Genomic DNA, 25,568 nt, shown 5'->3' with positions numbered 1-25,568 from the left:
ATAGTTAAGTATATGTCTGACAATTATGCTGGTGTTGCTTGTATGCCGCTTTTTTGCCAATAACTTCACGAAAGATAAATTGAACATAAAATATCACATACCATTATTTAGAGGAGGTGATTATCTTTCAATTGAGTCCACACACAAGATAATCAGATGTATAGATCATTAGATAATCCACATGAAGCACAATGTTACATATGACCACCAGGAGATGGCGCCAAATACATGATACAGACTTAATGATGACTCAAATGACACAGAATGAAACTCATTCTGTGAAATCTCATGAATAAAATCATGTCTGCATGCTTTACAAACCTTTAGTCATTGTTGTGTTTGTATGTGTAATTAGTTCTTATGTACAATTATTATCTTTTATTTATTTGGAGAGGCTTTTGGACTCTATTTTTGTAATGCTATAACTTTTGATTGCTTTGTCGTATCAACACAAAATATTTATAACATACAGTTGACATGATTGGGAAAAAACTAAACTTTTTCATTATTTACACCCAAAGATACAGTATATAATGCCAAATTAGAAAAACAAGAATTTTTTTTGGCTATTTTGTAGTAAAGAGGTGTATTTCTACTAACTTGACACGTGTTTCAAACTAATTTTTCTAACCTCGGACAATCTAATGTTAATGTTATGTCAATGACCCATAAACATTAAAGCAGTTATCAGTTGACACATTTCTAATATAATACACACTGTAATCCCACACAACCCAACAGCATGTGTACAAGTCTGCATTTACCTCAGTAAGTGTGGACAGCAGTCTCTGTGTGTTGTCCAGCTGCGTCCAGCAGTCAGACAGGCAGTGAGACATGTCTTGCACTTTCTCCCTGATTGGAGGGAGTTTATCCAGCACAGTCCCCAGACCAGCCCAGTCCAGCTCAGACCAGCTCTCCACCTCTCCCAGCAAAACCAGAGTCTCACTATTAAGCTCCTAAGAAGTACAAACACAAATAAATGGGGACATATCCTAGACTTCCGTTCCTTTTACAAGAAACTAATTGTAATCACTATATACTAACTCTAACCTAAACCAAACCAATAAAGACATATTTTTGAATATACGTACTATATAATTATGAATAAGCACATGCGCCCTATTTATGAAAGTTTCGAATTTACCTCCATAGACATGTTTAACTAACAAATCTGGGATGATCTGTTTGTGAATCCAGCTGTACTCCCAATTCACACAAATATTTACAAAGTTTTATGAATGAGGCCCAAAGAGTCCAACACAAACTCACTCACCATAGCAGATCCTCTGAGGCCCTTGAACTTGTGCTGTTTGAGTGACAGTCTGCTGAGTGACAGAGGAGGATGTTTATAGTCCTCCAACTGCTCCTGCACGTGCTCAATCTCCCGATCACACTGAGATAAACACAGAGACAGAATTAGAGGAACAGGAATCAGAGTCATATGTCATGCATTAGTCCCTTAATATTCACATTCACCTTTTCCAGTCTATCAACAAGTGCAGCCAATCTCCCCAGTGCTTCCAGGTCACGACCCCTCTGATTGGACACACGCACCAGGCGGTGAAGCGCATCATCGACGCTTTCATACAGGTTAGATGTCACTGCCAAAGCAGCCCTAGAAAGCAAAAAGATCAGACTTCAATCAGACCAACATTTGCAACCTTTTTCATGACATATTTCAAACGAACACCATTAATGTCCAGAAGAGACTAGATAAAAGTCTTCAAATTTAGCAGAAGACTCTTCAGGAAAAAGTTCAAATAAATTGATTCATCAGGATTCATTTTTATAGCACAAATAATCCACCTACAATATTTCAAATTTATTGGTCTCCATTCATACTTGCAGTCTGGGGATCTCTGTGCCAACCCTGACGTCCCATTGGCCAGACCTGCCAGCCAAGCCCCACCCCTCTGCTGCAGCTCCGTCAGCCGTTGGTCAGTGAGGATGCTTGTCATTAACTGTCTGTGTTTGTCAACACTGAGGGGAACATTCTAGAGGTGGACACAGAATTGGGCAGTCTTATAAATAGTGGGTCAAGAAATAGTCTGCAATGGTCACTGACAAATAAGGATGCCCAAGCTGATGAAAAGGAAATATCTAGACAAAAATACATGTGCCATGTTTTTTTTATTGTTATTATTTTTAACCGGAACCATTCAATACCATTATCAACACATTTCTTTACAAATATCATTTTTGAAACATGAATATAATTATGTTTTTGACTAGCTTGCCTTGTCAGTAAAGGTCAAATTGTCTCTTTTCCTGCATGTTGGTTACACCACACTGACTTTGATTTGGCAGGTAAAAGTTTTCTAATATTAATAATGTTTTAAAACAAAGCAAAAATAAAAGATCAAGCCACTTCAAATATTCAATACATGCTAATACAATCTACTCAAGCCAGAATTATAAAAACATCCAAATGAATATTAATTGAAAAATGCAAAGATGTTCATCTTAGAAAGGGTGTATTTAAGATAGTATTGCTGCTTTTATATGTTTTGAATAAATGATTAGATATGGACAAAAAAAACTAAATATTCAGCCAAATGTTTGCTTGTGTCTAATGGAGATAAATGAATAAACAAATATCAAACACACATATAGATTTAATCATAAAGTGGACACAAGTCATCTTGCCAACAACAGCTGTATTACCTTAATGCAGTCAGGAAGTGGTTCTGTGTCCATAGACTGTAGTGCGTCTCCCAGCAGGGTGAGGGCGCTGTCACAGCGCTCCGTCAGCTGTTCCAGACTCTGTGAAGAGAAGCAGTTAATGAGCTGCAGCTGTGGGTCAGGCCTGTGGTAATTCTTAAACGTCTAAGTTTATTGGTGCTGTTAATGGGTCTAACTTAATTCTGTTTCAAAATGCAAAAGAGGTTTTGTTGTGGCAAAGTTTCTAAATGTGTTTAACCAAAGTGCTAAATTTACACACCAAAATGCCACGAGTTCCTAATTCAAAGATTTTTTATTTTATTTATTTATTTTTAGGAGTCTTGGTAATTTAGTTTATTGACAGTGCAACAGCGACTGGACACTTTTTCAACTAAAGTATTTTTTGCATCGTTATGTTTTGTTACCTCAGTTGCCTGCAAAAAAGATTGACATAATTCCTAATTTCCTGTCCCATTCTTTGATTGGTTGATATTGCTTCATGATTGTGGGTAGTATAGTATTTCTCTAGGAATGAGGCATTTTAACACATTTTGTTAAAATGTTAATAAGACCTATGTTTTCTTAGTAATTGCACAACTCATTGTACATTATGTATTTAAAGCAGCAATTTGTAATATTTTTATAATTTAGTGAAATGTAACATTGCACATTTTACAGCATTTTGAACTTAAAGGTGTACTCAGTAACATTTGTACACTGATGACATATAAAATCAATAGTTTCAGATTCCATTCTAGAAATGTAATATTCACAGTCAGACATGATTACTTTAATCAATGAGTGAAAGTGTCCAATAACAGGACGGTTACTGAGATTAAGTGAATAGTATTCAGCTGGTCATGTGATTTTAACATGTGTGGACCCTCTCCATGTAGAATAAAACAGCTTTTATAAGGTTACTGATATGACTGGAGTCTTTATTTTAATGTGAGTGCTCATGGTTTCCTACATACATTACAATTCACCTCTTCAGGAGTTAAAATAGGTTTTTTTCCTCCCCAATTTGGAATGCCCAATTCCCAACGCACTCTAAGTATCCGTGGTGGCATAGTGACTAGCCTCAATCAGGGTGGCGGAGGACGAATCTCAGTTGCCTCCACGTCTGATCAAGTGGCTTGTTGACCGTGTTACCGCGGAGACCTAGCACGTGCGGAGGCTTTACGCTATTCTCCGCAGCATCCACGCACAACTCACCACGCGCGCCACCGAGAGCAAGAACTACATTATAGCGACCACGAGGAGGTTACCCCATGTGACTCTACCCTCCCTAGCAACCGGGACAATTTGGTTGCTGGAGTCACTCAGCACGCCATGGATTCGAACTCGCGATTCCAGGGGTGGTAGTCAGCACCTTTACTCGCTGAGCTACCCAGGTCCCCCGAATATTTCTTTTTTAACTTAATTTGGTTTATCTTAAATTATTTTTATTTTATTTCTAATGCTACTTTCTCAAGAAACTGTCCTTTTGTCCTAGTGTTTGCGTTTAAAGGAATAGTTCATCCAAAAGACGTTTACTTTATTTATTATTTCCGTGCCATAATATTGCTCCAAACCCATTTGACATTCTTTCATCCGTGGAACACAAAAGGTGAATGTTTAAAAAAGTTATAATAAACTCCATAAATCTAATATACCATGTAAGTCAATAACATCAAACCTCCTTGGTTCTTTTTGCTTTGTGGACCAAACTTCATGACATCATGTCGCAAGGACCAATGGGATTTTTACTTCCAGAACCCTACTGTTAAGCTTTTTTGCCAAGTCATTTCTTACCATTCTGAAAGCCAGCCAGTCAACCTGTGAGTGGTTAAAATCTCCATCCATCTCTCTGGGCAGGTGCTGCTTGTCCACAAACTGCTGAAGGATGACAGTACCTCGCACAGCATGCACCTGAGAGACAGTTAAATCACTGTTAATGTAGCTAATGAGTGTTATAATCTACTGCAATGCTTGAGCACCAGTCGCAGCCTTAATGCTCTCACGGGAACTGAAGAAACTCTCTGGGGAGAAAGAGAAGCCGGCAGACAGAAAAGCTTGTGCTGCCAACACACACTTTCTCATCTCTGCGAGTAAATGTAACTCATGAAATGATAGCTTTCTATGTGTTTGTGAAAGAATCCATTTGAGGCAAATGAGCAGTTATATCTCCTGTTTTATGTGTTTGTATCGCAGTAATATGAAGTTTTGTTCTGTATTATTTGAGAGGATACCGTTGGGGTGCTATTCCACTGTTGTTCCATCCGTTTCAACTCTATAATAACACCCCATTGACAATCAGTTTTAACCAACAGATTTAATATTTTTAATATATGTTGTATATACGGTATGTTATAAAGTTGTATATATTACTGTAATGTTCTGTTGAGCTATTATCAGTTTCCTATTTTAGTTTCGGTATCCAGAGACCAGTGATATATTTGTAAAAATAATAAGGACATTTTGTAATGAACCAAAATCTTATTTTTGCCTCCAATTTTTTTTAATATGTTCCTCGGAAACCCAAAAGTCAGATATTATGTAGCTTAAACCCTCTGTTGTATCAAAGAAATGTTACTGGTATCCATTGTAGTCTCTGATCAGGGTCAATTTGACCCCAGCAAAAACACATTGTGGAAATAAACTGTAAAATAAATGGAAATTAATAACTATAGTGTGAACTGCATGGCGTGTGAAAATTCATTGGTCTTTCTGACCCTAAACAGAACATGAGGGTTCAGACGTATTACTTCAGTGTATGATTATGCACCTCTATTCCATCCAGACAGAGCTGGATTGATTCTTCTTGTTCTTCAGTTAGAATAAGAACCGAGTCAAGTCCTTCTGCCACCTGTCCCTGTTACACATAAACACAAACAAAACACAAATAAAATCAATTCAAATCACCATCACACCACAGACGCACTCTCTGCACCAACTTACCTTGAAAAGCTTCAGTGCAGAGATACAAAGTTCAGACGGGGCAGACTTTCTGCTGTCCACTATCACAGTAAGGCCCTTCTCCCTAGCCATAGGTCTGTTATCCCAGAATAAGCACAGCACAGAACACACATTAGCCAAGAACAGGAAAAGGTCATGAGATAATGCCCTCTAGTCTGTAATTTAACTAAAGGCAGGGATTTTAACCCAGAATATGAAAAGACCAGGCCAACATCAACTTTGGCTCATTCAATATGTATGTATTCTCCCATACCCCTTCTACCAACGAAATGGTGCTGGTGACCTAATTTCCACTGACTTGGGAGCCAAATGATAACATAACTGACTACATTACAAACAAACCTTGGGCAGAGCACTGTAAATAGCTTTATTGATTATGGGAGCAATAGGAATTATTGTTTTTCTAAAAACTCAAGACCAAAATCGAATTTCCTGTTATGGAAACACACGGAACAATTTCAGATCAAGTGCCGGCACTCTGTCAAAGGAAAATGACCACCAGAGAAACCAATACATGTGATAAATGAAGGCGTTGGGAATGGTGACACTGATGGAATAACCGACCTGGTGATGGTGTAATAGCACGACAACACTTTGATAATTTCATCTGTGTTCCAGCCATCATCTGGGAGGTGACTTTCTGTAACAACCAATGCTCGCCCCAGTCTGTCCATAGTACCTAATTTAGAGTAAAGAGAATGGTATAAATTAATTATAAAAATGACAGATAGCAGAATGGGAAAATAAAATGTACAGATAACAATTAAAACCAAGACCATTTACCTGTTAACATTAGTTTTCCTGATTGCAGGAGATTGAAATCTAAGTCTCGAAGGTAGGGAGGGGGGCCTTTAAATTCCAAGTTAGAGGCAGATAATGATAAAACCAGTTCCTTGGGGGTTTGATCAGAAAATGATGTGCCAGATTTGCTTTCTGTAATACATTATGAGTTTGAATGGGAGTATAATTGAATATAAAGTAAGCAATGAAGGAACTCACTTGATGGGATGCCATTGATAAGCACTGATCAGAACATACCTTTGGCATCTGACTTTGCATCGCTTTCTGTGTCAGTGACTGGTACAAAGTCTTTGCAAACTTCTGAAATCTGATAAGCCCCCTCTGGTCGGCTAGAATGGTTGTTTGATAATTTGGTTGAGACACTTGGGGGTGCTGCTTTGGTCTGGTTCTTAGAGGCTGTGTGGTCACCCTTGCCTTTTTGTTGGAGACAGCGATTGGATTTGACTTTTCCTTTGCCTCCTTTGGCTTTCCTCTTCCTCCTACAGAGAGACAAAGGAGTGATTTAAAATATTTGTTTTGTGTTTACTGTGGCTGTAATCACTTGTATTCACTAACAGGTGGTTATGGGTACAACAAAGTGGTGGAAACAATGCACTTTTTGTAACTTCAAGACGTGGCCATACCTGGGAGCTCTGAATCCTCCAGTTTTTACTTCTTTTCCACTGGGACAAACACAATTCTCTGACTTCCCAACATGCTTTTCTCCAGTGGAACTCACACTACCTGATGGTGGCTGACTTTTATCTGTTTTCTGATCTTTGGTGTTATCTCTGTGTTTGGTTTTGCTTTGAACGCAATGTGATGAGTCCAACTGACTTCTCAGGCAAGTATTTGGGAGTGGTGTCTTGCTTGTCTCAGATCCACCAGCCAATTGCCTGTTTATTTTTTCTGTTTCCCCATGAAAAGCCAATGGGATGCCTTCATTATCTGAACCATTGGTGGGATTTACTAATGTTTCAATTTTACTTCCCCTTCCATCTAAATTGCTGGCCAAAATGTTATCATCAGAAACAGTGTGTGATCTTTGGTTGTGGTCCTGTTGTCCCTCCTCAAGATTCTCTGCTTTGTTCTTTCCCACATCATCAGTATCTATGGAACATCGCCTGATGGATCCCCTCCTTCTCTGACTCTCCTCCCGGGGCAGTGTAGACCCAGCCCCATCTCTCTCTTTTCCTACCCCAGGCCTCCTCTCCTTGCCCGGATTGTCCTTAAAAAGTGCCCTGCTTTCCAGACCTACTAGTTCTCTCCCACCTAAATCTTGGAATGGAGAGGGACATGAACGCCTCTCACAACCCAAATCGATGACACGTGGCATGGGCCGTGAGCTAGCCAAGTCCTTGCAAGACCCGACACCAACCTTTCCATTGTTGTTGCTGTCCTTTCGTACCAGACCTCCAGCCCTTCCCCCAGGTTCGGTTCTTCCAAACCCTTTCACTTTACTCCTCTTTAGCCGGATTGCTTTACTCCTTCTACACATTGGCAGTGTTTTGGTCTTACATATCCCATGCATCTCCAAATAGCGCTGTTTAGGATCAGCACCACCATCAGGGCCTCCTCGAGGCTCTAGCAGCTCAACATAATCTCCAGCGCCATCAGCTACGACGTGGTCACTGCTTCTGCGCAGGCGTTCTAATACAGTCTCAATCTCTGCCTCGTCCCCATCTGGAGGCAAGTCATCCTCTTCATCCCACGACCAGGAATCATGCTCTTCAGAAGAGGAGCCCCAGCCAAGGCCCAGACCCCCTGAGGGGTGGGACAGATCAGTCAGGTTAGAATTGTTTTGGAGAAGGTCAGAGGGATTGTGCAGTAGTTTGGGGTAAACCACCTCTTCCCATGGAATACGGACCACTCCGTCACATGTACTCACCAGACAAGTGTCCAAACATCCTCCACCTACATGGTAAGAGAGTGAGAGAAGAACTGAAAGAGAGGGTTTCTGTGCATCACATGTTTAGGCTATTCATGCTATATTAAGGCTACAATAATCTGTATTGAAGGTGCTTTAAGAATCATGAAACCCAGAACATGAGGTGAATTCCATGCACCATCCATCTTAAGGATGAAAGGTGCCCTGTAAGTTCTGTAAAAATAGGTTAAACCTTAGTATTGCCATTTTATAGTATTATCCCACTTTTTCCATCATGTTTTCTCTTACCTTCTCTCTTGCAGCCACGTTCCTTGTTGATGCAATGTAGCCACTCCGCAGTGAACACAAGCGGGTGCTGTGACTCGGGCACTAACACCTCCTGTACATTTCTCCCGCCAAGTGCGAGGCACTTAAGGGCTAGGCGAGGGCAACGTGTCGAGAAGGGCACCACCTGTAAGTAGAAGTCTGTACTATGCAAGAGTCTCCAATCCAAAGTGGACAGTTGTACTACCACCTTCTCTTCCAAACACAGTGGCCAACCAGAGTGCAAGAAGAGGCAGTCTAGATACTGAGACTGGCAGAGAGAGAAAGGCCCAATTTACACATATTAATATACATTTACATTTACACACATTTACCTTAATGTTCTTAGCAGGTGCTTAGTAGTTGCTAGGACATATCAAGGTGTTTGTTAGGGCTTTGCTTGGTAGTGCTAAGGTGTTTTGAGTGGTTTTTGCATATTTCTGTGTGGCTGCTTGAGTGTTCTGGGTGGTTGCTAGGGAGTTGCAAAGGTGTTCGGAGTGGTTTTCAGTGCATTGCTGTGTAGCTGCTATGGTGTTCTTTGTAGTGGCAAGGGCCTTGCTAGGTGGTCGCTAGGTTGTTGTTTACTGACCTAAATCAAAAGAGCTCACCTCCAATTCTCCATGATATTATTTAGAACACCAAAATACGTTTATTTAAATTTACACATGCATATTTACGTTCTTAGTAGATGCTTTCTTAATTAAGCAGTTACACCATGTCCTAATCAGGCACAATGCATGATACAGTTGATCTGCCCACACTGAAAATGAAAATAATGCACAGTGAAATGCAGTCACAGGCAATCAGAACATACTGTATTTGATTTTAAATATACAGTTCTGTGGAGCAGTATTTTGGACAAATGAAACTACAAGTTGGACTACCTAGAGCAATGCCAAAAAAAAGAAATGAAGTGACTTACAAACTCTCCTGTCACAGTTGGTTAAGAGAAAACGTCCTTTATAAATACATTTACATTTGTATTTCTTTTTAGGAAACATTTTGAATTTGTTTTTATGGGGTTGCACATGGCTAAGATCCAGATTTACAATGCACACAACAAGTTAATGGCATATATTAGGAAAAACAGCTGAAATTGAGAAATGTAATTAAATGCTAAAACGTATGTGCAATTGTTAGCAGATTCTTGGCAGTTAAAGGCTAACCTGCTACATGTAATTTCCTATTCTGAGATCCTCCCATGAGAAAGCTTTTACTTACCTTGCAATCGAAAGTCTAAATTCCGATTTGTATGCTCTCTTTTCAGTGTACAGGCCCAATTATCCCTTGACATGCAACCCCATCGCCCGTGCCCACTCATAGGACCATGATCATTATGTTAAGGAATCCACACCCCTTCTTCATCATCCACCCTTTTTCTCTAAAGCTCCACCCTCTGTTTTATAGTCTGTTGTTTATAGTCATTTTAAAAGATACAAAATATCTCCAGCATGTCTACAGAATAATTGTGAAGTCGTATTCCTCATTTCTCCAGTAAACACCCCTCCCATGTGCCCTTTCTACAACTTTCTCAATGTGCCCCAGTGTTTTATACATCTATCCCTCCCCCATTTCTCAACCCAGTACTCCTCCAGCCGTTCTCATGCCCTAGTCCTCTCTCTGTCTCTCTCTCACACACACATATGGGAAGAATTACTTGCATGACTCAGACTGAGGCTCTTGTCTATGGCAGCTTCTCATAGCGACAATAATAACAAAGTCAGTTGAGAATGTGTGTGTGTGTGTGTGTGTGTGTGTGTGTGTGTGTGTGTGTGTGTGTGTGTGTGTGTGTATAAATGTCATGTGTTTATTTATGCACCTGACAACCGTTGTCGCCGACATCATCGACTGAAGGAATTTATGACAGTGAGTGGAGAGAGAGAGAGTCACCCTCATACTGAAGCAGTATCAGGTAAAATAAATTAACTAAATTAATTTTAAAAGCCAAACGTCCTGTAAAATAAGGAATCGTCCCATAATGAGGAGAAAAATAGCGTTCTGCATTAAATCTATATGCGATGCTGTTTGCCCCATATTTTAGTGTCACACATCTAAACTGCCGAGAATGTTTCACAAATTGAGAGAAATGTTCCTGAAACACACACACCTTTTGTGTGAGTTGTGTGATATATTGGATCATTACACTTGACGGAAACGGCTGGGGGAAATATCAGTGATAGGTGAGAAAAACTGCATTAATTAAAAATAAATACAGTAGTACAGCTGGAGTTAAAACACTTAAAATGATTGTCTTAAATTTCCCTTATGATAAACACTATTTACTGCCAAAACAACAACACTTATCCAATGAGAAATATTGCTGCAAGCAGCGACACCGGGGTCAAGCCAATTATCAGCACCATGAGCAGCAAAAGAAGCTTTGTGACATGATTTTGGTTAGAGTCCGATGAACAGTGTATGAGGAGTTTTTTGTCCAGTATGTGGCGCTGTTCTGAAACTTCTCAAGTAGAATCTGGGCATGATGGTTATCATTCAGGAAAGCCTTCAAGAGTTATAAGCCAAAATAGCCATTTTTCTATCTCCTGACCAGTAGGGGGCAGTGCTGCAGTTAACCTCAGGGCCAAATGCTGATGACACGTACCAAGTTTCAAGAGTTGCTGAGATATAGCCTCAAGTCCAATTTTGCACATTCTCTGTCGAATTCATTGAAATGCAATTCTAAAATGGTATGGTTTCTCAAAATTCTGTGAATTTGTTTTTGTCGTGAGTGCCTGTAGATGATGCAGGCCAATTTTGGTGAAAATCGGACAATCAGTCCAGGAGGAGTTCGAAAAAGTAGGTTTTCAAATCATTAAACAATGGCAGACAGGAATTTTGCTCAATCACGACATAATTGGTATCATTGTTCTCGGCACGAACCATGGAATCTATCAAGACCAGACTCATGACAGTAGGCAAAAGGATAGGTAAAAATAGCATTATAATTTTTGACCACAAGGTGACATTGTCCCAAAACTTTTTGAGTCCCTTAAGAGCATGGTACCAAAGACACATACCGAGTTTCATAACTATACGCCAGTCGTTCGTAAAAGACAGCATTTTATTACAAATACAAAATGGCCGATATAGGAATTTGTCATATCGTTGGATTCGCTATACCCCACTAAATCTAATGAGACCAATTTGATAATTTTATGACAAACTGTTCAGAAGTTATAAGCAAAAATATACTTTTTTCCATCTCTCATAACCACTAGGTGGCACTGTTTCCGAACCTGAGCAGGCACCCTCGAGTCACGGAGCCTATGAAAAATAATACGTTTGGTATGAATACGCTAAAGCATTACGGAGATATACCCTCACGTCCATTTTGGCGTCCTCTTCATTGAATTTGTCGAAGCGCCATTCGAAAACAGTATGGTTTATAATTTTTTGTTGTTGTAAGTGCCTCTAGATGACAACCTGGACAAACGGCCTAGGACCAGTTAGAAAAAAAAAACTAATTTCAGAAAATTCTAAATGGCGGATACATTTTCATGACGGAAAATGACATCATAGGGTGCAATCGAATCGTCTTTGAGCCAAGGATTTTTTTTCTAGGACTAAGTTATTAACATAAACGTGAGTGCAAATTATTTCATAACTTTCCCACAAGCGGTTATATGGCTGCCATAGACTCAAGAGCAGTAGAATAATAATAATAATAATAATAGGAACACTAACGAAAACAATAAGACCCCTAAATACACTGTTTTAACGTTAAGCAGTTTCTCTCCCTTTCTCTTCCTGGTGGTTGAATTAAAGCATCTTTCATTTTAAGTGTAGTAGGGGACTGAACGTGTTTTTGCATCCGTCCGAGCTGTTTGTCAGTGTAAAGCAGCGTCTCGCACAGGAATGCCTGTAAATATGGGTCATTCCTACAATTCTGTCATTTAAGTGCCCAAGTGTGTGTGGCATTTATATTGTTGAATTTCACCCAATTACAAGTAGGTAGCCCTACTTATAGCGAAATCTCATTGGTCCAAAATAACTGTATATTTAAAATCAAATACAGTATGTTCTGATTGCCTGTGACTGCATTTCACTGTGCATTATTTTCATTTTCAGTGTGGGCAGATCAACTGTATCATGCATTGTGCCTGATTTGGACATGGTGTAACTGCTTAATTAAGAAAGCATCTACTAAGAACGTAAATGTGCATGTGTAAATTTAATTATTAGTATTTTGGTGTTCTAAAGAATATCATGGAGACTTGAAGGTGAGCTCTTTTGCTATACATTTCTGTGGGCTTCAAAGTAACATTTAAAATAATTGAAATCCTTTTCGATTGCAATGTCACTTCCTCATGTCCCAAAACCTGCACGTCAAACATCTTTGGATGAACATCTGAATTTTTTTGTAATTTAGCTTGACCAGTATGACTAATACAATCTTTAATATGTCCCTGTAATGATGAAACATGAAGAAACATGTTTGTTTTATTTTTCAAAATTTTTAAGCCGAAATGACCCATTTACGATATGTACAGTGTTGCAGTTCCGCAGCTCTCTAAATGCAGATTATGCAGTCTACAGTAACAGTAAGTACAGTCTATAGTAACAGTCCACCCCCATCAAATGAACAGGGACTGGGAAATAGTAAAACATTTATTTTGGTAGGACTACACCACTGGTTGCCAGTTTCTAGGGTGTTCTAGGCTGTTGCTGGAGCATTGCTTGGTGGTTTCTGGGTAGTTGCTAGGTGTTTTTACTGGTTGCTAGGGCATTGCTAGGTGTTTTCTAGAGTGTACTGGGTGGTTGCTAATGTGTCCTGTGTTTGTACCATATTGCTATGCAGTTGCTAGAGTGTTCTGGGTGGTTTCTAGAAAGTTGCTATGTGGTTGCTAAGGTGGGTTTTTGTGTGTTGCCGTGCGGTTTCTATAATGTATTGGGCAGTGGCAAGGAAATTGCTAGGTGGTTGTGAGGGTACTATTAAAAAAGGTGGTTGACTACTGAACCAAGTCTAAAGAGTCCACCACCAAGTCCCTTAGATATTCTGGTCCACAGATATTTCTTGAGTGCCTTTACAAAATTTTGTTTGTGTTCTACTGTAGAAACAAAATCGTTTCAAGTTTAACACGGTATAAGTGTGAGTAAATTATGAGAAAATTATCCTTTTTGGGTGAGTTATTTCTGAAACAAACACCAAAATAGGTGAAGACTTACACATGCATGCTGCTGTAGTCTGTGCAGAAGGTGTTTGGCAGGAATGAAGAAATCCAGAAGATACCTCAAACTGTCATGCTGATAGGTGGACTCAAGCACAGAGAAAACCTGCAACGCAACACAAACCTGTCATTTCATAATATTTTGGACAATTACAAATTCAATCTAGAAAAGGAATATTCTTCAAGATAAACTTTGAAAGACTTGCATGAGTTAAGCCTTGAAGTCCTAAAGTTATTGAGGCCTTTTGCAGTTTGAAGAGTGATTTTAGAGCTCTGTGTGTTCTGAATAGCTGTTAAGGCATGGCTTAGTGGTTGCTTATGTTTTTAAGAGGTTACTAGGTAGTTTCTGGTCGCTTGCTAAGGTGTTCTGGGTGGTTGCTGGACAGTTGTTATTATTGGTATTAAACAACACCAATATGTTGGCATGACAACAGTCTCACCTGAGAGAGTAGAGGAGGAGCGGTGCTTTCAAAAGGAGGATAGAGAGAGGATAGTGCCCCCTGCACGCAGTCCTCGACCGCCTCTGAACCCTGAAACAGACAGTTTATATTAACATAAGCTGAGAGAGACCATTCACATGCCTCAAAAACAATATGTGTGTGTTTAAACCTGACAACCGACAGCTTGATCTACTCCCCCGCCCCGCCTACACACAGACTCAACTTCCTGTTTTATGTTCCAGGGAGAACCTAAAACTTCCTTTGGGCCAAATGGTTATCACAGCCTTTTCAGAAAGTGTGTGTCCTGGCTGGTTAACAGACACGTACTACTTTTCCAGTAACATGCTACTTTTTCAGACGAGTGGCAGTGTAGCATGACAGAATGCTACATCCAGACTAAACAAATGACTAAGCAGCCATTGGCTCCTAAACTGAAACATTAAGGAGCAAAATGGCTGTTTTTACTCAACAAATCACAGAATTACACGATTTAGATTGCTGTTCAGAACCCATTAATCTGAGGTTTAATAAACAGTTTATAGTTGAGAAGATACTTTTGCATTCCCTTTTGTCTCATAACTGTTCACACCCCTTTCATAATTTATACAAATAAAAGAGATAAATTATTTTTATTTAGTACTGCTCTTCAGAATCTACATTACAGATATTTACATAAAGTACAGTGTGCATATAGTAGTGTGTTGTCTTCTTGAGCATCAATTAATGTTGCACCTCGTGTAATAGTTGTGAACAGGTCTCTCAATTGTCCTAAGTGTCAAATGCATGATCTCATACACACACACACACACACACACACACACATATATATATATATATATATATATATATATACAGTATATACATTGTTTTAAAATTTTACTGTTACCAGATGGCCAAGGCACAGAGACTATAAGAGTGCAAATTGAAAGAAATCCCAGATGCAGTTTATTGTGCTACTCCAATCCCAACCAATAATTGTAGGAGAAAAAAGTGGTACACAATATGGGATTTTTAATTGTAAAGAAGCCTGAAATACACATGGGACTCTTATTTTGAAATGTATGCGCTCCTCATTTGTGAGCTCGCTGACGGCTGATTCGCTAAGAAAGTGAGTCTGATTCAAACTGCTAACCTGAGCTCCTGAGTTCACACCATGGGTGATTCATTCAAAAGAATCATTTGGTCTCGACTCTCTCGCTTGGTTTGTTGTTGCGTGGGGTGCAGCGAGCTTATAAGAAACAGAACCGGTGAAAACAGGCGCGAGACACACTGGTGGCATGCGCTCAAAAGATGTATTCAATAAATCACAAGGTGATATCTGATCAAACTGCATCTTTTTTTCAAAATTTGTAATTTTGAAACGTGTAAACTCATGACCCCACACAAGAGATGAGGACTGCAGTCATATCAGTAACCTTATAAAAACTGTTTTATTCTACATGGAGAGGATCCACACATGTTAAATTTCATGAACAGCTGAATACTTAATCTCAGTAACCGTCCTGTTATTGGATAATTTGAACTATTACTCAGTGATTAAAGTAATCATGGCTGACTGTGAACACTACAATGCACATTTCTAGATTGTCCTCTCTTTCATATAAATTATTACATCTAAGTTAACACTCTGGGGTCGACAGACACGGCAGCTCATCCTGCTGGATATTTTCGTCATTACAGCGGAAACAACTTAAAATTCTCCATCATTTTTGGGTATACAGATAAGTGTAAGACATCATTAGAGACTATAAAGTGTCTACTTTTATTTGTGTACACCCACAATAACAACAAAATCTTGTGCTTTTGTAAAATAAAGAAATTAAAAAGGGTGAGCTTTCAGCAGTCTCTGTGTTCACGAGCATATTTCAGAGACACGTCACAAAGATGAACTGAAACTCCACGAATACTGATCACACAAACATGAAACATATGTTTGAAGAAAGCTTAAAATGTCTACTTTTAAATAAAACAATTCAAATTTAAAACAAATATTCTCTTGCAATGTAATCTGTATGAAACAAAGCGATGTACAGTTTTTACAGTTTTTACTGGTCTATCTAATTATGTGATCACACCCACCAGCAGAGAGCGCCATTCATACGCTAATGTGCTGAGACGATCAACGCAAATGGTGCACGCCCCGACTGTGCCTTAAAAACATCAAGTTCGTTCACTTTTAGGAAGATCGCACAATACACAAGTGAGGAAACTCCGGGATAGTGTGGAAGAGTTAACATTTTCCTCAGAAGAAGAGCAGGACTCCGATGAACTTTTGTATTTTGAAGAGAGACTTGATCCAGCCGAGGATACAATTTCGGACAAGTAAGTAATTTAGTTTTCTTTAGCTGACATGTTATTTTATATAAACATGTTCATATTTTACTAGTGGGACTGTTTCCAGCCAGGATTCAGAGTATTGACATTTGAAATATGTCCTAATTAGTAAGTTTTAGTTAAATTTAAATGCTGTTTCGGCTAAAGCAGGTATTTAAATTGTATGCTGTATTATATAAATATGATATGTAATATGATATAAAAATTATATGAATGTTTAGATTATATTTTATCTAGTGTTTATGCTGCCTCTTTATCATCAACAATGCTTGTGCTTGCAAATATGTGTTCAGGTTAAATGAGTAAAATGCACTTTAATATGACCATATTAGAAAATCAGCATCTTTTTATGATTTCTGAAGGATCATGTGACACTGAAGACTGCAGTAATGATGCTGAAAAATTCAGCTTTGATCACAAATTGCATTTTACAATATATTCAAATAGAAAACTGTTCACAATGTTTTTACTGTATTTTGGATCAAATAAATCCAGTCTTTGTGAGCAGAAGAGATTTCTTTTAACGGTAGTATAGGTCTAAAAAAAGTCTTTATGTAAATAAAATATATAGTCAGATTACTTCTTTTAACTCAAATTCATTCTCTATCCCTCAGTGATAGGCCCAGGGGAGGGGTCTTTTGTCTCCTCAGGTGTGAATCACATCAATATTCATGATCATTCACACCTCCTCACATATTACCTTTCAACACTAAAATTGACTTACAAAAGTTCAGTTACTATATTGTTTTGTATGAATGAGTGATCAGGATGATTTTTCACATCATTTTGTAGCACAAACTCTAGGCTACAAGATCCAGTTCTCAAAGGTATTGTGGACAAATGTTTAGTATGTGTTATATGGCCTTATTTCAGTGACTTAAAAATTTTGCTTTTTCAAAAACCTTGTATAAACGTTATTTTCTCAAGAATACAAACATGTACACACATGTTGCTTATATACATATTATTACATATTATTGTAGCCCAGTTTGTGCTGAATACAGTGTTATCAGACTTTAGCCATTAATATGTTTTTAAGCAAATGTAAAAAAAAAAAAAAAAAAAAAGGCCCAAAACACCCTCAGACCCCAGAGGGATAACAGCTTCAAAAGAAAAGATTCACAGATTCTAGTCATTGCATAGAGGTACCTGTGTGGCATGTTTTATGCTGAAATATTGAGTTAAATTTTGACATTAATTAGAAATCGACTAATTATCGGTTTTATCAATGTGTTTGGAAAAATTTACACTTTTCTACTATAGTGGCTATTGGTTATAAAATCCCAATTACACTACTGTGCATTCAACAGGAAACAGCTGTGTTCACCCCCAAGTAATAAGTAAAGAAATTTGTAATTTACTTATTTCATGCATTGATCATGTTAATAATTTTATGTAATTTGCATAACAGCTGTCCATGCTTAAAGGTGCTGTAAGGGGTGTTTTTTGTTCATGTAAATGTATGCTAAACAATTCCTACTCCCTGAAAGATATTACTGAGATTTCTCACCGGTCTTTGTGACCGCTCTAGACTCAAATAACAAACAAATATGTGTCCGCGGACAGTGACTCTTTTTGCCTGTCAATCCTTTTGAGCGTTCTCATAATATTGTAGTTGCAGCAAATTATTGAGGCTTAATGCCACCTTTATGCCATGTTGCTCATGACAGTTGTGGGTGTTATTTTGCTGCTGTTGTTTTTGACAACAACTTTTGCTCAGTGTTGGTAAAGCTCATTTGTTATATTTGGAGTGCAGGGTACGGAAAGAGGGGTCGTGGCTAATTCAACGGCTCAATTTGTGGAAATTCCAGAAGGGGTACAAACGCTTACAGCACCTTTAAGAGTATTCATGCTCAAAATTCCTGTGTAGTGTTTTATGTTTTACAGTAAGCTCAAAACAAAGATGAATGTGGAAAATGTTAAAGTCCTAAAACTGTTATATTAATTACATGAAGTGAACTGGACCAGTGTATGCCATTAAAAAGGGTTGAATTATTGTTGCCTATGTGCACTAAGTCTCATAAACCTGTTTAATGGTTGTTTAAGTACACTATGTTTCAATAAATAGGCTACCGTGTGAAGCCAGAGCTTCCAGCTGTTATTTTAACATACACAGTAACATTTTCTTAATAATCATTCACATAATTACAACTCTGGAAATAATGTAATGTATTTGTGATAAGATGCACAACTAAGCCTACCAGACAGGGGAATTTGTAGAAAAACTTTTGTGTTGTCTGAGAAGTACAGCACTGGGGTGTAATGTCTGTGTATTCACTTTACTGCTGGAGAGGTAAAAACACTGTACAAAATAGTGGCAAGTACAGTTAAACGGCTGTCATGTAATCTAGGCTGTAATATAACATAAATAACATTAGCAATAGTCAAAGCTTAGTAGAAATGGACTACATGTAACCCTGACTATGTAATCAGATTACCAAAAAAATCAAGTACTTGTAATTTAATAACATTCTTTCAGAAGAAGGGGTGTGTGTGTGTGGGGGGTACAGGGACTGACACATAGTAAATAGTTTGAGTTAATGTTTACTATTATTTAATGAAAATAGTGTAATACGCTTAAAATTAGATTCCTTCAAACGTGCAAGAAGTCATCTAAATTATCGGAAAGTAATCAGATTAGATATTAAAGTATAATCTAAATAAGATGTTCCTGATTACAATTTTAGCAGTGGAATTTGTAATCAGTTCCAGATTACATTTTAGAAGGAACCTATTAATTCATTATTCTGATGTTAAGAGCCCCGAATGGTCATTACAGTTGTTATATTTTCCTAATGTATTATTCCAATACATTTTGACATTCATTTAGCCTAAAAGCTGAAGTGTGCAATCTCTGCTAAATTGCAAAAATACCACCTTCTGCTGTTGATCGAACAAACAGTTACACCCGCCCCCAACTCACGCCATTGGCTGAATCAATGTTGATGTTTCGGGCTGGACGGGTATCTCAAAACAAAGAGAGCAATTTTTAAAAGCGTCAAAGAGTCACAGAGTTTATCGTTTCTGAAGAATTCATCATACAAATGGATTACTTATTGAATATCCCTGCATAATAAGACGGAATAGGAGAAAGTATTTTAACATTAAAAAATGTACATTTTACAGGTTATAATTTTATTTTGGTTATTGTTGTTTAAACAATACCGAAACCTTTTAAAACACAAGAATAGTATAACATAAATCATTATATTTATGCAAAGTTTCTAAAAACAACATAAATATGATTTACATATTAATACAGTAATATGTATATTATATTAAGTATGATTTATTTAAAAATATGTATCATTTATATTTGAAGTTTATTGTTGTGGTCTGCTGATAAAACCATAAATAATTAAAATACAAAAACAATGAAATAAAACTATTATTAAACACATCTATGATGACGATTTACGCATTTCCATTTCATAAATAATTCCATCCAATTAAATGATGTAATGTTTAACAAAATTTATAATAATTTAAAAACATATTTTATTAAAGATTATTTAATTAAATTTGATGACATTTTATTATGTTATGAAAATGAAATGCATAAATCTTAAAATTATTAAGTGTGGCTATATTTCAAAACAGTACATTAAATCATGAGTATATTGTAACCCAACACTGATGTGCACATGCACACGAAATCACACAAAAACAAGTAGAATTTAAATAATTCCTGCATCCATTCTTACCTAAATTGTTGCATTTAGAGCTACCGTCTAATAGTCGGCCAAACGTTAGACGACGAGAAGAGTCTTGGTCGGCCAAATTTTGATTGGTCTGTTGGTCGCAGAAAAAAAAATCCACAGGAAGTGGTGAAGTCACGCAGTCAGTGATGGACAGACATGATCGTTTACACGGCTGGTACATGCGGTAATTAATTATGTCAGGCAGGAAATATTGCAAGAGGGTAAAGGATGACCCCAAGAAGGTGACATACAAACGCATCATTCATCGACATCAAACATGGCGTATCATTTGAAACATGTAAGTAGCCTAACGTTTATGGAGCCAGAAATATGCCAAAATAATTTGAATTTGAATTGTGTACATTTGAATTATAGACTTTTGAATTTGAATTATAAGTGTGATTTTGCCAAATGAAATATTATATTGCATTTTAAATAAGTTTGAATTTGAATTTCCAATCCTGGACATTTCACATTTAACCAAATTGAACCAAAATTTTATAAATATGTTTTTTCAAACAACAAAATTTTGGTTCTGAATTCTTACACTGTAAATATCCCGTTTTAAAAAATACAGCTTCAAGTTTTCAAGATGAAGAAGAAATTCAGAACAACAAATTAAATATTCTACAATTCAAACTGCAGAAATTCAGATCTACAGAAAGTGGGTCAGAGGTCAAGCTTCCGTGTTCCACAGGGAAGAGTAGAGGGTCTCGGAAAAGTCGAACAGAGCATTTTGGCCAATTACAGGTCGAGGTGCAATAATTATCTGGCGCGAGCGTGATTCAAAAGGTCGCCATTCTGACCATGAAGTGGTTCTTAAACTTTTATGATTTATATTTTTATGGTTAGCACGTTAGCACATTCTCAGCACATGAGACATTTGTCTAAGCGGTCTCTGGTATTTGTTTTAGTATAAAGTATATTTAGTATGAAAGTGATTAGTATGCATAAGAGTAAGCATCATATATAACTCAATAATGAATTCTGCTTCATTCTGTGATCGGAATCCACATCAGATCCAAGTCGGATGTTATTTCAGACACTTGTTGGTGTTTGTATGTGAGTTTTGAGCTCAAGACAAGAACACCACGAATGATCATTCAGATGTGTTTGATTTAGCATGCGTGATTACATTATATGATTAATTTCATGCAAATTGTAGCTTATTGTATGGCTTACCATAAAAAAAAACAATTCAATTTGGTTAAATATGAAATGTCCAGGATTGGAGTTTAAAAAATTCTAATTCAAACCTATTTAAAATACAAAGTAATATTTAATTTGGAAAAATAACACTTCTAATTCAAATTCAAATTGTTTTGTCATATTTCTGGCTCCATAAACGTTAGCCACATAGCATGGCCGCTCGCGCTAACGTTAACCTAGATAAATATGCGCTATTAGGCTTATCCAAGTGTTCATGGGGAATTAAGGATTAACCTGCATTAAGGAGGTGAGGTACATAAATTAAATGTCCAGACAGTCTCTTGTTGGTTTTTCGCTTTGTGCGTGCACTTGTAAAATGTATATTTTAAAGGCTCATTATTATGGTTTATTATTTCTCTGTAATGTAGAACAGTGTTAACAATGTTGCTTATGACATTCTTTCTCAGCTCTGGAACTCAAACCATTTTCTGATGCCCCCCAAAATATACATTTAAGTAATTAAATTAATATCATAAATGTGCGGCAACTAGTCGAATAATGGCTTAAACTAAAGACTATAGTTGACTATCTCTGGTTGGGGCAGCCCTAGTTGCATTGAATTGCATGCAGTAATGTACTTATGTATATATTTAAAAAAGAAAAAAATCTGAATGATTTTCTCAAAAATGTGCTCTCCTTGTGTTTCATGAATGAGGCCCACCAACTGATCCTAAGAAGCACTGGTCGACCAGTAAACACACACCGCTACATATGATCTCATACATGCTGTTTATTTTACTTCTGCTATGTCGTCATAACAACCCCAAACATTTTCCTCTCATTGCTTTTTTCACTCACTGTTTCTCTGTCTTCCCCTTTCCCTTTTTAAACACTCATACTCTCGGTCTCACTCACTTTAACATCCACTGCCGTCTACCCCAGAATAACATCTGACAACAATTATGGTCGAAGCCTCTTCACAAAACACATATTATGCTCTCAGAAGTCTCCCACTCAGTGAGTAACGAGGAAAAGAATCAAAAGAGAGAGGGACGTCTAGGAAAGTGAGCCAGGAAGGCCAGAACATTTGGGGTGGTGGGGAGAGCGAGGAAAGAAAAACAAACGGAGAAAGAAAATGGCAGGAAAGAAAGTCAAAGGTAAAAGAATGAAAGACAAAATGAGGAAGAAAAACGAATGATTGAAATGGGAGGGTGAACAGATCACATGAGGTGGATAACAACACACAAATGCTAAAATACTGAAGTCAGTCTGGACTATAAATGCTGACTGTTAAGTTACCCTGGGTCAGTAACCAGAATCCTCCATCTCTAGCTTTCCATATACAGTCGCACAAACATATACCTGTATGCTCTTGGAACTTTATTTTAAAACTTGATCATGAATGTTCACAAACACCATACAGTCAAGATGGAAAGCAAGAAAGTAAAGTACATTTAAAACTCTCAATTTTAATCTGAATTTACTGGCTATTGCAGAAACACAAATGTGTGACAATCCTATGCGGTGACCACTTATTAACCGTCACAAATATGTGACATATGTATGAAGCGGTAAAAGTTTAAAAAAGTACCATAAAAGTACCATAAAAGTAGTCGATCTGACTTGCGTTTCACATTCCAAGTCTTCTGAAGTCATCCAGTATGTTTTGGTGAGAAACAAGCCAGAATTGTTGTGTGAAAATCTTGACGTCCATTGCACGTTCATGGGCGCATGAGAGAAACTCATTCACAGTGACACTAAACAATGCAAATTCTCACGTGAACTCGCAAGCCATCGTGAAGGAGCTTCTCTCACAGCACACACGAACGTGCAACGGACGGCAAGATTTTCACTGAAAATGACTTATATTTTGCCTTTAAAGTAAGTCACTATCAACTGCCATTGTATTGAAAAGACGGACGAGGATATTCATTAAAAGATGAAAGAAAACCATTTGGAAAGGAAGGAGAGAGAATAAATCATGACAACATTTTTAATATACAAAAGATCATTGTACTATAAAAACATACTGTAAGTTTCAGAACTCAAAACTTCCTCCTTAATAAAAAAGAGCATTTATTTAAACCAAGATGCAAAAACGTCTCGTTTGGAATTCGTGGAACTTGTGACATCACAAGGACCAAACACATCTGCATATGACTGCCTCTTCAGCAAGTCATCAATGCCTATTTTTTTGTCATTGCACCTGAGGGTGAATAAATTATTCGCAAATTTGCATTTTTGGGTGAAATATTTCTTCAATAATAATTTAAGTTTCCAATTGAAAGAATACTCAAGTGGTGAGTGACAAGTAATATAATAGATGTTTACTCCTCAATATTCCATTACATAATACACATTTAACATGTATTACACAATTATTATTATATTGGAAATTCTGTCATCATTCACTATCATTGTTGTTCCAAACCATACAACTTTCTTCCATGCACCACAATTAAGGGGATGCTAGACTTACACCCTGTCCACACTGGGCACGTCCATTGACATTATGAGCCACAACTGTTGTAAAAATCACACAAAAAAATAAATAAATTCTCAATAAATTACACATTTAATTACACTCAATGGATTAAAACCAGTAATAAGTTGGCAGAAAAGTCGCCCATTGTAACGAAGTAAAAGTAAAGAGTATAAAGTACCCACAATTAAAAAATCATAAAAGTGTGTGTGTGTGTGTGTGTGTGTGTGTGTAAAGGTATGCAGAATGTTGATAAAGTGTTATTGTTATGATCTGTTTGTGTAAGACAGTGAGACAATGATGCACAGCAACAGCACAACCTTGTGCTGTTATAACCCACATTTCTGCAGTTTTGTGTGTGTGTGTGTGTGTGTGTGTGTGTGTGTGTGTGTGTGTGTGTGTGTGTCCAGTACGTTCAGCCGGGGCCGGTGGTATGTCATTCTTCTGCTCAACTTCCTCTCTTTCTCAGCAGTGCCTTATGAAAGGGTCGGGCAACAGACAAACAGAGAGAGAGAGAGAGAGATAGATTGTTTAAGAACAGAAAGATAGAATCCAGATGCAGGCATGCAGGCAGATGAGAGAGATAGAACGGGTGAATGAAAGAAGGGATTCAGCTGGAACTCTCCCCTCTTTCTCAGGCACATTTCACAATGAGGAACTTCACCCCACAGAACTGTCTGCTCCAGCAGTTTCTATTGCCTTAAATCATGAACTAAGTGATGTCTAGAACTGGTCTACGGGCAAATAGTCATCATTTACTCACCCTCATGTTGTTCAAAACTAGTCTGACTTTTCTTCTTTCATGGAACACAAAAAGATATTATGCAGAATGGCCCTGTTTACATCAGGTGTTACGATACGTTGTGGGCGATCCAATCACAAGTGGACTGGTGAGACACATCACTGTATACATCTGGTCGTGATATGCTTCTCTTTTGACCGCTGGTGTTCGGCAAAGTTTAATCTCTTGTAAATAAATCAATAATAATTACATTAAATTTAGGCAATATCTCCCCAGCAAGAATAAACGTTTTCATCAATGCTTCTGATTAATACTGTGATGCTTTGCAGGGAAGCACTGCATTTGACCAAAAAATCAATCAAATAAAAAATCTATGAAATAATTCATGTTTTAGATTGTGCTGTGCAGATCTGTGTAGAAGTGCTTCGTTTGTTAAAAGTAATTGTTCTGTTTCCATTTAATAAAAAATCTATGAATTCATTTGATTAGACAGTTTTTAGATGATAAAATGCCATTAAACTTGAAAACATGCAATGACTTGAACCAGCTGGTGTCTCTGTGATTTCAGCAGATCCACTGAAGGATCCATAGGTGAAGTTCAACACATTAAACATGTTCACTAACCTTTGACAACCAGTCAAAACACCACATCTACTGTTCAATCATCTGAAACCTCACACATGCCTTTGAAATGTCTTTCATATAAATGACTTGATTTAAAATGTGTTATCTAATTCAATCATATATTGTTGTGTAACTTAAGTGTCCAAATACTTGATGGGGCCAGTGTGTGTGTGTTTCCATTGCTCTCACCCTCTCTCAACTGAAAGTGAATAATCTCTCTTTCTCTCTATTTCAGGTCTTATGTGGAAAATGCATCATCATCCAAAAACCACCATCAACGTCTTTTCATTTCTCTCAAAGTAAAACAGGCCTGCCTCTCTCTCTCTCTCTCTCTCTCT

General features: G+C 37.5%; 1 protein-coding gene across 4 annotated transcripts in view; it reads right to left on the bottom strand.

The window, feature by feature from the left end:
- arhgef40 (Rho guanine nucleotide exchange factor (GEF) 40) overlaps positions 1–25,568 on the bottom strand; it is a 50,324-nt gene that overhangs the window by 23,681 nt on the left and 1,075 nt on the right. Inside the window, exons 2-17 of one of the 4 annotated variants that reach the window (XM_052145981.1) lie at positions 24,278–24,339; positions 14,199–14,288; positions 13,757–13,864; positions 8,576–8,861; positions 7,044–8,313; positions 6,658–6,899; positions 6,403–6,552; positions 6,184–6,298; positions 5,602–5,695; positions 5,429–5,515; positions 4,456–4,572; positions 2,665–2,763; positions 1,843–1,994; positions 1,477–1,615; positions 1,274–1,393; positions 765–956 (exon numbers count right to left, since the gene is read on the bottom strand). In XM_052145981.1, coding sequence (XP_052001941.1) covers positions 765–956; positions 1,274–1,393; positions 1,477–1,615; positions 1,843–1,994; positions 2,665–2,763; positions 4,456–4,572; positions 5,429–5,515; positions 5,602–5,695; positions 6,184–6,298; positions 6,403–6,552; positions 6,658–6,899; positions 7,044–8,313; positions 8,576–8,861; positions 13,757–13,864; positions 14,199–14,288; positions 24,278–24,304 — 3,288 coding nt within the window. In that variant the 5' untranslated portion in view covers positions 24,305–24,339. Of the gene's footprint in view, positions 1–764; positions 957–1,273; positions 1,394–1,476; positions 1,616–1,842; positions 1,995–2,664; positions 2,764–4,455; positions 4,573–5,428; positions 5,516–5,601; positions 5,696–6,183; positions 6,299–6,402; positions 6,553–6,657; positions 6,900–7,043; positions 8,314–8,575; positions 8,862–9,811; positions 10,143–13,756; positions 13,865–14,198; positions 14,289–24,277; positions 24,340–25,568 lie in introns of those variants that run through there. The other 3 variants (XM_052145997.1, XM_052145988.1, XM_052146004.1) reach the window with 3 other exon arrangements.

This window comes from Xyrauchen texanus, chromosome 2, assembly GCF_025860055.1.
Source record: "Xyrauchen texanus isolate HMW12.3.18 chromosome 2, RBS_HiC_50CHRs, whole genome shotgun sequence".
NCBI lineage: Eukaryota > Metazoa > Chordata > Actinopteri > Cypriniformes > Catostomidae > Xyrauchen > Xyrauchen texanus.
Note: the sequence above shows the minus strand (reverse complement) of the source record. Positions and strands in the feature narration are given on the sequence as shown.